Here is a 14,462-nt window from a genome sequence, read left to right as displayed (position 1 = left end):
GTGCGTTTATCTCTGTACTGAGTCTAAAGCTAGAAAAATGTTGGGCACAACATTTTTTTAATATCTTTTGATTTTATATTGTTTACTTACCTATGCAGTGTGGCCTTATCTTTCCTGTCATAGGCATATAACATCACTGGTTATCAACTTGTAGAAGTACAGCTGCTGCTTGGCTTCCGGCCTCAACAAACACCAGCATCGCAGTCGTGTCTCCATCCCCTAGTGAAAAAAACAGACTGATAATGCTGCAGCGTCATTATAGTTTGCAGTTTTTAAATGAAGCTGCAATAACCTGGGTTTTTAAAATGGGAAAGGGCACAAAGCTGGGCAGAGACAAGACAGCCATGCTCGGCTCGGTTCTGTGGCCGGAAGTACAGCTGCAAATGTTCTTCCACATATAGAGAAAAAGTGATCTCATATGCTTATTGCAAAAAAAAAAAAACTGCAAAAAAAATATCACAGTGCATGGGTAAGTGAACCAATATCAAATTTAAAAGATTTTTTTAAAATGTCGTAGCCAGAGTTGAGCATAGCGGTTGAATAGCGCGGTTATCGAGCATAGCGGTTGAATAGCGCGGTTATCGAGCATAGCGGTTGAATAGCGCGGTTATCGAGCATAGCGGTTGAATAGCGCGGTTATCGAGCATAGCGGTTGAATAGCGCGGTTATCGAGCATAGCGGTTGAATAGCGCGGTTATCGAGCATAGCGGTTGAATAGCGCGGTTATCGAGCATAGCGGTTGAATAGCGCGGTTATCGAGCATAGCGGTTGAATAGCGTGGGTAACCCCTTTTCTGTTACCTCATTGCTTAGCATTTTCTTTAATAAACGTAATCATTTTGTTCACTAAACATATGTATTATGCAGGACATAGACGGTTCATTTATCGGCCGATTTTTCGTCCGAAAGAATAATTGGCTGATTTTCGCACCGTTAGTGGGGCAATGTCATCGGCCGATTTTCGCGGTTCCTCCTCATTTCTTTTATCGGTCATGCTGGAAAATTGTGAAAAACGAGCGATTTTCGCGCTCATTGGTGGCAACAGAACGACTGATTTTTCGTTTTTCGGCCGAAAAATCGGACGATAAATGAACAGTCTATGGCCTGCATTAGTTGATAAGGTTCTGAAAGGTTATATAACATAATAACTGTCAAAATATATCTTAAATTCCAATCCTTGTGTGACTGACTCCTGCAAGTTACGTAGATCTCTCTTTCTTTCGGCCAGAAAACATCACGTCAGATTCTGCTCTCTCGAGCCCGAACGTCATGAACTCCCCAGGTCACGGGATTGAGGGGCTAAACCGCAGGAGGAAAAAACGCACCAGCATTGAGACCAACATACGCGTGGCCTTAGAGAAGAGTTTCCTGGAGGTCAGTGCCTTTTTTTTCATTTTTTTTTTCCCCAAAGGCTGAGGTTCCCTTGTAGTACGTGTGTGTGTTTGCGCACATCATATTTGCTTACTGGTTTATTCAACAAAATGTGATCAATATATGTTAGCGTACATTACCTACATAGCTACCTACCCTATAGTTCTGCAGGCAGCAAACTCATGCTCCCTGCTGATTGCAGAGCTCTCACTGCAGATAGTATGGTGGCCCTCTGCAGAGAGATCAGTGCTTCCACACACAGAGCAACAGTTTTTTGTTTTTTTTTTCTCCACAGCATGCTGGCAAGATAAAAGCCTGTAAGATTGAAAGGTGCACCCAGAATGTTTTTTGCTGCTTGAAACTGAAAGTTCAGTTGGATTAAAACATACTTGGATAAGTAGTATCGTCCATACCTGACATGATTAGAATCATTTCACAATCCGCTTCAGGCAGGGGTGGACTGACCATTTGGAAACTCTGGCACTGCCCGAGGGCCCGGGGCCAGTAAGGGGCCCCATGAGATGCCCCTGGTACCTTTTTCATAGGCTTTTTTGAGTTTGGTTAAGGACACAGGGGCCCCATGATCACCTATTGCCCGGGGGCCCCATGAGTTGTCAGTCCGCCCCTGGCTTCAGGTAACTTTAAGGGCCGGTTTTACTCCAGATGCGTTCCGGATACATTTTTGCTTACAGTTCACACCAAACTCCGTTTCACTGTGTTTGTGTTTTGCTGTGTTCCAGTACAGTTCTGTGCTGAAAAAATGCAGCATGTTCTACATTTTTTTTTTCTGCAGCAGAAACTGACTGCGCTGGTGTGAACTAGGATTATTGGAATACATGGAAAACACTGTGCATGCATTTTTAATGCAGAAAAAAAACCGCTTTGGACTGCATCTGGTGTGAACCAGCTCTAAGGGCTCGTTCACATCATGTGCAGAGACTTCAGTTTTTCTGCACACATTCTGCAAGGGCACAAAGAAGACAATATGCGGGAATTAGCAACATGCATAAAATTCACTGAAACGTGCATAAAAGCTGATGTAAACTCATGAGAAATGTTTTTTCTCAGGTTAAAATTGGTAAGTGTAAGTGCTAGCGCCTGAATCTATAATATCATTACCTGCAAGTCTGACCTGTTCAAGACAATTTATTGAAAAGTGTTAAAGCTGAACTCCAGGCAGATATTAAAGACAAACAGCTTTGTATTCAATAAAGTGATTGTAAAGGTAGAAGGTTTTTTTTTTTTTTTTTTTCTTTTTTAACTTTAATGCATTCTATACATGAAGATAAAAAACTCTGTGTGCAGTTCCCCCATTCTTATACTTTCCTGAGACAAATCTCGATCCAGCACTGTGCCCAAGAGCGCAGCTCTCTATACTCTCTCTCTCCCCTCACTGGCCATGGAGGCAATAGCACTAGCCATTGGCTCCTGTTGCAGTTAATCGCAGCCTGTGAGGAGGGAACAGGGCGAAGCCACACTGTCTGTGTCTATGGACACACAGAGCACAGCTTGGGATTGAGCCTGCATGAGTGCACTCGGCAAGGGGAAAGAACCAGGAGCGCCGGCAGGGGACCCAAGAAGAGGAGGATCGGGGATGCTCTGTGCAAAACCATTACACAGAGCAGGTCAGTATAACTTGCTTGTTATTTTAAATAAAATAAGTTTACAATCATTTTAATATGGCATTCGCCTATCCCCAAGATAAGCGTTCCCTTCAGTAGCATTTTCCTGTGCTTCTAAATGAAGTGAGAGAACGGAAGGTGCCTAGGCAAAGTGTGTACATGTGCTGTAAGTTCACCTGCAGCTAAGGGCCCTTTTGATAGGCTGTAAAGTTTTGGCCGGAATAGCTTATGAATACTGACATACGTTATGCTGGGCCGGAGTCTCCAGTTTACGTTCTTGAATGTTGCACTGTGATATCTGGGGCCCAAAGACGTTTCTTTCTCTGTGCTCAAAAGACAGTTAGTTTCGGTCTGGAATTCCACAGAGGTGCTACCCGTGAGATTGGCCAGACAAAAATTGGCTTACGGCAATGCTGTCAAGTTCTCTTTGTGTTGATCTGATTTTATCTTATGGCTCTAGAGAATGTAAGTAATTTTTTTTTCTAAATCCTCCTGAAAATATGAAATGCTGTTAGACAAAATAAACAAATCTTGAAGCCCTGAGCCTCCTCTAACTGTCATATTTCTGTCCCAGAACCCAAAGCCTACCTCGGAGGAGATTACCATGATTGCCGACCAGCTGCACATGGAGAAAGAGGTGATCCGTGTTTGGTTCTGCAATCGACGTCAGAAGGAGAAAAGGATCAACCCTCCCAGCAGTGGAATATCCGGTTCTTCTCCTATTAAAGCAATGTTCCCAAGTCCGACTCCTTTGGTAAGATGCTTGAGGGTGTGGGAAAGGGGGTCGTGTTTAAGGTGTCCTCCAAACATAAAGTTAAGCAATAAAAAAAACATACAGGGAGCATCCGCCACCCCCCTCTGCCAATCCCTCCACTGGCTTCCGATTGCCCAATGCATAAAATTCAAAATACTAACACTGACTTACAAAGCTGTTCATAACACTGCCCCAAACTACATCACCGACCTGATATCCATCTACCACCCAAAACGTACTCTCCGCTACTCACAAGACCTCCTACTTTCCAGCTCCCTGGTCTCCTCCTCCCATGCCAGTCTCTAGGACTTCTCCAGGGCTTCCCCCATGCTCTGGAACTCGCTACCCCAATCCATCAGACTGTCACCTATCCTCCTCACCTTCAGGTGCACCCTGAAAACCCATCTCTTCAGGGAAGCCTTCCCCGCCCTCAACTAACTGCTGATCTCCTCCGCTCTTCCTACCACTCCATCCCCCACAGCTATTTCCTCCTGTACCACTATCCCCTCCCTCCTAGATTGTAAGCTCCAAGGAGCAGGGCCCTCGAACCCCTCGTGTATTTTATTGTATTGTTACTGTACTGTCTCGTGTATTGTCTCCCATTGTAATGTACAGTGCTGAGCAAACTGTTGGTGCTATATAAATGCTGTGTAATAATAACAATGTGCGGTCTGTGACTTTTCATCCAGGAATACACTTTATGGCCAGAAGCCTATGGACGTCTGACCATCACGCCTCCCTATGAGCTTGTTGAATATCCCATTCCAAAACAATAGGCTATAGAGTTGCCCTCTCTTTTCAACTATAGCATCCTCCATTTTTCTGGATAGGATTGCCACAAAATGTACCTATGGGAATTTGTGCCCATTCATGCGAAAGAACATTTGTGATGTCAGACACTAATGTTGGATGAAAAGGCTTGAAATTGGCGCTCCAGTTCCTCCCAAAGGTGTTCAGTAGGGTTGAGGTCAGGGCTGTGTACCAGCCAGTCAAGTTCTGAATGGGCCCTCAAGTAAGTGCCTGTTGCTTTCGAGGTTTACCACAAACTAAGGAGGTTTTAAAATAATCACAAAGCTGAACCAAGATAAAAAGCACAAAAAAGCTAGGGGTGTATTTATAAATGTTTTCACACAGCTTTCACCCAGGATTATCACATTGGTGTTGACTTACTAAAGGCAAATAGACTCTTCACTTGGTAAATGCAGTTGCTCCAGACCTTAGTAAATGAGTGGAAGCTCTGCTGACGTTCATCATCCAATCATATGCAAGCAAAAATGCTATTTTTTATTTTCCTTGCATGTGATTGGGTATTCTTTGAAGGGTGAAGCTTCACCTCATTTACTAAGCTCTTGAAGAGTGCTCAGTCTATTTGCCTTTAGTAAGTCAACCCTCGGTATGTTAATTGTATATATATATTTAAATCCTGGGTGGAAGTTACATGTATCTTGTGTAATCGTATAAATAGACCCCCAGGTTACCACAGTGCAGAATTTTACCAAGCAATAGTTGAAGAACAGGGCCATGGGCAGGTAGACATGATTTATGCTGAATTTTTGCTATTTCAGGACTGCAAGGGGAAATGTTTTCGAGTACACAGCTAATTTCCTTTCACAGCCTCATATCAGCTTGAGTATATAATTTTTATTATTTTTTTTTCCAACATAAGTTGCTTTGCATTTTAGGGTGTCTGAGCCTTTAGTATTTCTTTGTTTTCAGTGGATTGTTCATATGCAATTATATCCATTGTCACCCCACCACCCCTTTCTGTTCTTAGTTCCAGACTTTTTTTGTAAAATAAGAGCTTCTAATCTCTGCAAGAGAACAGTGAATGGTTACAGGTGATTTATCCAGTGGTCACATGTCAGTATATTATAAATATCTCAGCTTTTACAGCTGTGTTGTGGCGGTTCAGTTGGGTAATTGAGCCGCGCGGCGCAGGTGGCCGCTGTCAATGAATAACTGCAGGTGATGGATGTGTCACCTCAGTGTACACACGGCCTAATACTGTACAGTATGTGAGGTGTCCCCTCCACCCTCTCCTCTCTGTCTGACTATAAAATGCCAGCTGGTTTATTGCAGATGTGCCTTGCTCATCTCTACCTTCCAAGTGGCTTATTATTCTGTGCTGAAAAAAAAATGCGATAAAAAGGATGAAATCTCGGAAATTGTGATAAAAATCAGAGGGTTTCACTAAAATTTTACTATTAAAGTAGTGTTAAACCCAAAAGCAAACATTTTATTATATTGCAGCTTAACAATTTGTAATTGTAATTGCTGCATTATTTTTCTTTTTTATTCTTTCAATAAGTCTGTTTTTCAAAAGAACAAGCTCTCTTCCAGATGTATCTGTTTACAAGACTGAGACAAACCATTTAACACTGACAGGGGTGCTTCCAATGATCAGCTTTTATTTATTAATGTAAAACTTTTATCCCATAATGAAAAAAACTGTTTTCTGTAAATGATTATAAAGTGTGAGCTGGTGTTTGGCTTCATCTTGTTAGTGTACTACTGTTACTGGCCAGATCACCAGGTGAAAACAGAGGGGGAAAAGCCTAAAACGAGAGCTAATGCAGCCACCACATCTGATTGGCAAGCTGCAATATATTACATTTTTGGTTTTCGGTTTTAATACTGCTTTAACCACCTCCCGTCCGGACGTTGTATATAAACGGCCGGACGGTGGCAGTGCAGGGTCGGGTGGCTGTTTATAAATGGCCTCCCCGCACCCTGCTTGTGCGCGGTTCCTGGGAGCGCACAGCACTGCGATCCGGTGCCCGCTGTGTCCTCCGAACACAGTGGAACACCGATGGTCGGACGGGACCTCTGTACGAGGCCCGATCATGTGATCACCGATTGGCCAGTCAGTGATCACATGCAGAGTAGTAAGCAAGATGTCACTTGTGACATCATTGCTTACGACGTGTGAAATCTGTGAATGATTACAAAGTTTACATGGTACAAGGCTATTCACAACCGCCTTGTACCATGTGACAAGCTGTGACCAATCACAGCTCACTCAGTAGTTCTCAATGGCTGCAAGAATGTAGCCAGAGAGAAGGAGAAATGATTGCTTTTTCAGCCTTTATGGCTGTAAAAGCAATCCGTGTAAAAATAAAAAAATATATATTTTTATCACCCCCCACAAGTAGTACAGTGTCACCATGGTGAATATGTACTGCTAGGGTGACAGTATGTAAAAAAAATAAATAAAAAACAATATAAAAAAAATGTTTAAAAATTATAATTTTTGGTTATAAACAAATTGTGGGTTTTTTTTTTTTTTTACTAAAAATATAACAGAATAAATTTTAGCCAAGATTTATGATGCAATACTATTTATTTGCAAAATTTTATAAGAAAAACACTTTTATTCAAAATTTTTGGACTTTCTAATTTACATAGCAAAAAAAAATAGAAATCCCAGTGGTGAATAAATACCACCAAAATAAAGCTTTATCTGTCTCAAAAAAAATGCAAAAAAATTCATATGGGTACAGTGTTGCATGACCACGCAATTGTCATTCAAAATGTGATGGCAATGAAAGCTGAAAATTGGCCTGGACAGGAGGTGGATAAAAGTGTCCGGACTGGAAGTTGTTAAGGTGGGTTTTAAGGGTACATGCCGGTAGCTGCAAGAAGGCCATACAGATTACATTCATGCGTAATTCTCTGTCTGGAAGTGTCAGATGCAGCGTACATTCTGCTGGAAGCAGTCTATGAAAACCAATGACAGGCTATATGCATGCACTGCCCCAAATGCATACAATCTGTGTTGACCTTGTGCCTGTACCCTAAGGATACAAAGGACTTCAGATGACTCCTATAGGTTATAAAAGCACCTTTTACCTGTCCAGGATTTTTATTTGTGCCAAAAATATGTCCCCTCATTTGCTTTATTTTACTTTTTATCACAAAAAAAGAACAAAACTGCTGGGTAAAAATTTAAATAAAATGCTTAAAGCAATAGTCCACAATTAACAATCAAATGCACAAAATAGGAAAAACAAATACAAAGAACACTAAGGCTAGCCATATATTATTCAATTTTCTTTCAGCCCATGGAAAATTGCTTGATTCCCCCCTCAACACATTATTCAGGGGGAATCCCTCCCTCAGCACTATTGTGTTCTGTCGGCAGGGAGTGCATGGAACTTTCCATATTGGCAGAATACAAGGATCACTGCTGGCTGCTATAGGCACTGGCAGTGATCGCATGAAAAAAAAAAACAGACAGGTTGGTTGTACTAAAGTCCATTGATAGAGGGATCGAAATTCGTCCAGCTCCTGCCAAATATTTCTTCCTTGAGCTGGGATAAGACGTTTGACTCCAGTAGAAGCCTCTAAGGGTGGCCACTGATGAGGTTCTGTTGTCTCTTCCTGACCTCCCGCTTCCCCCTGCCATTAAAGATACTGACCAGATGTGCAGAATCTACACTCTGCTGTGTTTCTGCCTTCAGCAGAGGGAACAGCCATGATCGGCCACTTCTGCCAGTCTTCCTCTTGGCTGTGTCATGTGACACCTTAAATCCCAGGAGGAGCCCAAGGGACATTTCCTCAGTTCTGCACTTCTCTGTATGCGGACTGAAAATTATATTATCGCTTTGCAAATGATCCTGCAGAGCCACAACTTTGCATGGACACTACATAGCAATAATGCGCAGGGCACTGTACTAGTCAGGCAGCGATGGCCCTTCCTGCACATCTGGGGTCTGCCACCACTAGTAGGGGTGCAGCAGGAAAATTTGTAATTGCTTAAGCACCATCATGCACCACACAAAACATTTTGTACCAAAGGGACTGTAGGAGGGCATACTGGCTAGCAAGCGAAACCAACAAAAGAGAAAATGTACCAAATATATTGTACAACATGTAAAAAAAAAAAAAAGTACATAGTAGTGACCATAGTCATGTAATATGCCTAGGTATTTAAGAAGACTCAATGCATCAAGCTTTTTATGTGGAGCGTCTTTGTAAAAACAGGAATGTTCTCTGTAGTACAAATGTGAATTATATCTGGGTATATTCTCAGTTTCCGGTAAAGCCAATCATTATATAAATTAAATAAAAAGCCTTTCAAAAGGAAATGTGCCAGCAGATACATAGGCACTCCCATTGCCGTCTTGTTTTGAAGGCATATGGCCCAGGTGTGCTATGTGCATTGTTACTTCACTACTTGGCAAGTCTCTGACCAAGAGCATATACAGTGGTTGGGTGTTCCAGTTCTTCTCTGGTGTTTTTTTTCTTGGTCAGTGATGCAAGGGTGACAGTCCTTGATCCTTTACATTTAAAGCTGAATTTCAGGTATGTTCTCTATTATTTTAGCATACCGGTAGTTACATTGGTCTGCTACTACTGTAGTAGCGGTGGCTACGACAATAAATCTTTGCTTCCAAACACACACACACACATATATATATATATACAGTATATATATATATATATATATATATATATATATATATACACACACACACACACACACACACCGTTGTGTTCAAAATAATAGCAGTCAGACATCACTAACCTGATCAATCAGTTTTTGGTAGAAATGATATTTCTACATGGCAAATAATTTACTAGCAGGTGTAGTAGAATAATAGAAATCCTACAGACCCAACAGTCATGACATGCATGCTGCTGATTCTGTGTCATTGAATCACTAATTGAAAGGGGCGTGTTCAAAGTAATAGCAGTGTGGAGTTCTATTAGTGAGGTCATTCATTCTTTGAAAAACAGGTGGCAATTATTGCCCTTATTTAAGGAAGGAAGGCAGCAAATGTTGTACATGCTGGTTACACTGCATTTCTCTCTGAAATTCTGAGGAAAATGGGTCGTTCCAGACATTGTTCAGAAGAACAGCGTACCTTGATTAAAAAGTTGATTGGAGAGGGGAAAACATATAAAGAAGTGCAGAAAATGATCGGCTGCTTAGCTAAAATGATCGCAAATGCTTTACAATGGCAACCAAAACCTGAAAGATGTGGAAGAAAGCGAAAAACTACCATTTGAATGGATAGAAAAATAGCCAAAATGGCGCGGACTCAGCCAACAATCAGCTCCAGGAAGATGAAAGAAGGTGTGACGTTCCCTGTGAGGACTGTTACAATTAGAAGACGCCTATGTGAAGCCAAGCTATCTGCAAGAAGCCCCCGCAAAGTCCCACTGTTGGAAAAAAGACATGTGCTGAAGAGGTTACAATTTGCCAAAGAGCACATTGACTGGCCTAAAGAGAAATGGCGCAACATTTTGTGGACCGATGAAAGTAAGATTGTTCTTTTTGGGTCTAGTGGGCGGAGACAGTTTGTCAGACGACCCCCAAACACTGAATTCAAGCCACAGTACACTGTGAAGACAGTGAAGCATGGTGGTGCAAGCATCATGATATGGGGATGTTTCTCATACTACGGTGTTGGGCCTATTTATCGCATACCAGGGATCATGGATCAGTTTGAATACATCAGAATACTTGAAGAGGTCATGCTGCCTTATGCTGAAGAGGAAATGCCCTTGAAATGGGTGTTCCAACAAGACAACGACCCCAAACACACCAGTAAACGTGCAACATCTTGGTTCCAGACCAACAAGATGGACGTTATGGAGTGGCCAGCCCAATCCCCGGATCTTAATCCAATAGAAAACTTGTGGGGGGACATCAAAAATGCAGTTTCTGAGGCAAAACCAAGAAATAGAGAAGAACTGTGGAATGTCGTCCAATCATCCTGGGCTGGAATACCTGATCACAGGGGCCAGAAGTTGGGTGACTCCATGCAACACAGATGTACAGCAGTTCTCAGAAACAGTGCGACTACAACCAAATATTCATGAAGTCATTCAAAGGAAAGCAAAATCTTCAAACATTTTTCAGTTTATATAGTGAATGTTTGAGTTTGTAAAGAAGAATACAAACACTGCTATTTTTTTGAACCGTCTAATATTCACTTTTCTTCAATTGTTTTAGAGGAACAACACAAATTTGATCTATTTTTCTTCATGTTGTGATTTGGAATAGAATGTGTCGTGTTCCCAATGTATTTGTGTGGATGGAAATAAAAGTATTAGAAGGATTTTATGCTTTATTCACTTTTCTCAACACACTGCTAATATTTTGAACACAACTGTGTGTGTGTATGTATGTATGTATATATGTGTGTGTGTATGTATATGTGTGTGTGTATGTGTTTTGGAAGCAAAGATTTATTGTAGCCACCGATACTACCGTGATCCTCGTCTTTCGGTCCCATGCTAGCTGATTTACCTGCTGCATATTGAACATGAGGTTATTTGCTTTTCACTGGTGCTATTCAGAGAACACTTTATTTTTTTCCCATTGAATACAAGGTGGAGATCCTGATGTCATCTTCCCGAAATTAATCAATCTGAGAACATTTTGCATTAATTGAGAAAAATGCAAAATGTTCTGTGAATGGCACTGGTGCCAAGTGAATGACCCCGTGTTCACTGTGTAGCTGGACCAATGTAACAAAAAAACAAACCTGGAATACAAGTCATCACCATTTGCTCCACTATTTTTTATGTATGGGAAAGGGGCACCTCTGCACAAAAAAAGGCAAGCTTGGTAAATGTGGCTAGTGGGTTGCGTTTCAGTGCCTTTTCACTGTTTAGGCTTTTGTATGTTGCAGGCCTTGGACATGTTCTTGTAGAGCATTGGTTCTCAACCTTCCTAATGCCGTGACCCTTTAATACAGTTCCTCATGTTGTGGTGACCCCCAACCATAAAATTATTTACCCAGTAATTATAATTCATGAGTGTCGTTTTACCTCCAATACTGCTGCTTTCTGCACAGTAGCTGCTTTCTGCACAGTAGCTGCTTTCTGCACAGTAGCTGCTTTCTGCACAGTAGCTGCTTTCAACACAGTAGCTGCTTTCAACACAGCATCTGCTTTCTGCACAGTAGCTGCTGTTTACACATCGGAAATATATTTCAGATGGTCTTAGGTGACCCCTGTGAAAGGGTCGTTCGACCCTCAAAGGGGTCACGACCCACAGGTCGAGAACCACTGTTGTAGAGGGTCATGTGGCACCTGCATTGTGGCTGTCAGGCTTCCTAACATTCGATCTTTGCATTTTAGGTGGCCTCTACACCAAGCCTTGTGACAAGTACTGCAGCAAACACCTTGACTGTAAACCCAGTCATCCCTCTAACCTGTGCTGCAGCAGCAGTTACCAGCTACTCTGTCCCAGGTAAGATTTTACCATCCTCTACAGCTAATCAACAATATATTATCACTCCTAACTGACTATTATTTAAAATGATTAAAATCTTAATTTCTTTCAACTTTTTGCTGTGTATAGATGCCTTAAGGTGGGCCTTTTTGTAAATTTAGGAATCTGCATAAATAAATATATAGGCACCTTTTATTATTTTTATTAAACGATTCCAAATCCAAACCATTATTAATTAACTGTACTATTAATAGTTCAGTCAAGAGACTTTGCCTAGGCTGACATAATGTCACCAGCATGCTGCAGACAGGCAGTAACATTTCCTCTGTCTCTTCCCCTAGTGATTAGGCTGCAACATTGAAACGTTGTAGCAAAGGTGAAAGACTTCATCCAGGGGCTGATCTGTATTATACATTTGTAAACACAACCGAGAACTGCACAGACACCAGGATGTACATGATTTGGCCATCTCTGAGCTGGCATCTTAGTCTAGGAAGTAGATGGGAATCTTGGATGAAGCCTGAAAAAATGTCTCTGTCCTTCTGGAGAGAAAAGCAGATGAAGGCACTTTGAAGAGTAGTACTGTGCCATCTGAGGGAGGTAATACATACCCGGGTGTGTAACACACATTACTCAACAAGGATATACGTAAAGTTGAAATTAACTGTATCTGAGCATCACAAACTAAAAACACTGTTTAATTCATTTTTAATATTCAAAACAAATTCCCCCATCCATCCATGTTTCCATGCTTTATATTGTTGAGAAATCATTTTAAAATATTCTGTAGCCTTTCTAGCCACAGCCATTTTGAGTAAGGGCAGATGGTTCATGTAGCATTTACTTCCTGGAATCCCTGGGCCCTTAGCTCAGGCTTGCAGACAGGAGAGTGTGCTCGGCTAAGAAAGCCTCTTCTCCAGGTAAAAGGAAAACAAAATGCCTATTAAGACTGAAAACAATTGAATAGAATATAACTAGTTCTAGCAGCATAGGAATTAAAAATTGTTAATGTTGATTGAGAGAGTAAGGGTTCACTTTTTAACATGTAAGTATACAGTATATCTAATGCTAATTCCACTTTAAGTCAGATTGCTTATTTACTGAAAATACACTTCTGCTTGATTTCAGGCACAACAGGGACTCCCACTGCCAACACGGCAACTGTGATATCTACTGCACCTCCAGTATCGTCTACCCTGACATCCCCATCACTGAGCCCTTCCCCGTCCGCCTCTGCAGCAGCTCCTGAAGCATCTAGCGCTAGCGAAACTAATACAACGCACACCACCTCCACTCCACTCATGAGCACCGGCCAAGTGATGGTGACGGCTTCGGGAATCCACACAGCGGCTGCCACAGCACTACAGGGAGCAGCGCAACTGCCCTCCAATGCGAGCCTCGCTGCCATGGCCGCTGCAGCGGGGCTGAACCCTGGGCTGATGGCACCCTCGCAGTTTGCCGCTGGGTGAGGATATAATTTGTATCACTTGCACTTTGTTTTGTATGAGTATCTGGCAAACACGCGGGTTGCATTGTTCTGTATTCAAAATTCCACCGTTTCTGCTTTAGCCAACCTTGGAATTTTTACATAGTTACCCACTTAGGTTAAAAATATACATTGGGTAAAAAAAACACTTTGGGGGAGCTATACTAAAACTGGAGCACTCAGAATCTGGTGCAGCTGTGCATGGTAGCCAGTCTGATTCTTACTCCAGCTTGTTCAGTTAACCACTTCCCGTCTGGCACATGTATATAAATGGCCGGGCAGGAGCAGTGCAGGGGTGGGTGGCCGTTTATAAACGGCCTCCCCGTCCCCTGCTTGTGCATGCTCCCTGGGAGCGCGCAGCACTGCGATCGGGTGCCCGCTGTGTCCTCTGGACACAGTGGAACACCGATTGTTGTACGGGACCTCTGTGTGTCCCGACCATGTGATCACTGATTAGCTAATCGGTGATCACATGCAGAGTAGTAAGCAAGATGTCACTTCTGACATCATTGCTTACTACGTGTGAAATCTGTGTGAGATCTGAATGATCACTAAGGTCACATGGTACAAGGCTATTCACAACAGCCTTGTACCATGTGACAAGCTGTGACCAATCACAGCTCACACAGTATTTTCTCAATGGTTGCAAGAATGCAGCCAGAGAGAAGGAGAAATGATTGCTTTTACAGCCTTTATGGGTGTAAAAGCATACGGTGTAAAACAAAAAAAAAAAAATCTTCATAATCCCCCACAAGTAGTACAGTGTCACTGCGGTGAATATGTACATCTAGGGTGACAGTATGTAAAAAAGAATATCTATAATTCCTCTTTTTCCACACTAGCAGTCTGATGCACAATGATGATGATGCCCTGCTTAAGGAAAGAAAGCAGCAGTGCCCGGTCTGTATCTTTATTACGGCAAACTCCTGCCCAAAGGCAAAGCGAAGGAGTTGCTTCATGCTGGATTACTGCACAAACCTGGAAAATATACATAATGCAGATTGAATTAAGAATACACATGGCTCTTATATTCGCATAATAT

The 14,462-nt window shown here is 42.0% G+C and overlaps 1 protein-coding gene across 1 annotated transcript in view; it reads left to right on the top strand.

Annotated features, from left to right (window-relative positions):
* Positions 1 to 14,462, top strand: part of POU2F1 (POU class 2 homeobox 1) — a 105,644-nt gene that overhangs the window by 74,796 nt on the left and 16,386 nt on the right. Inside the window, exons 9-12 of the mRNA XM_089691943.1 lie at positions 1,228 to 1,373; positions 3,567 to 3,746; positions 11,841 to 11,952; positions 13,063 to 13,399. Coding sequence (XP_089548069.1) covers positions 1,228 to 1,373; positions 3,567 to 3,746; positions 11,841 to 11,952; positions 13,063 to 13,399 — 775 coding nt within the window. The remainder of the gene's footprint in view (positions 1 to 1,227; positions 1,374 to 3,566; positions 3,747 to 11,840; positions 11,953 to 13,062; positions 13,400 to 14,462) is intronic.

Source organism: Staurois parvus, unplaced genomic scaffold (assembly GCF_062004578.1).
Source record: "Staurois parvus isolate SC_StPar_1 unplaced genomic scaffold, SC_StPar_1.0 ptg000574l, whole genome shotgun sequence".
Lineage (NCBI taxonomy): Eukaryota > Metazoa > Chordata > Amphibia > Anura > Ranidae > Staurois > Staurois parvus.
Note: the sequence above shows the minus strand (reverse complement) of the source record. Positions and strands in the feature narration are given on the sequence as shown.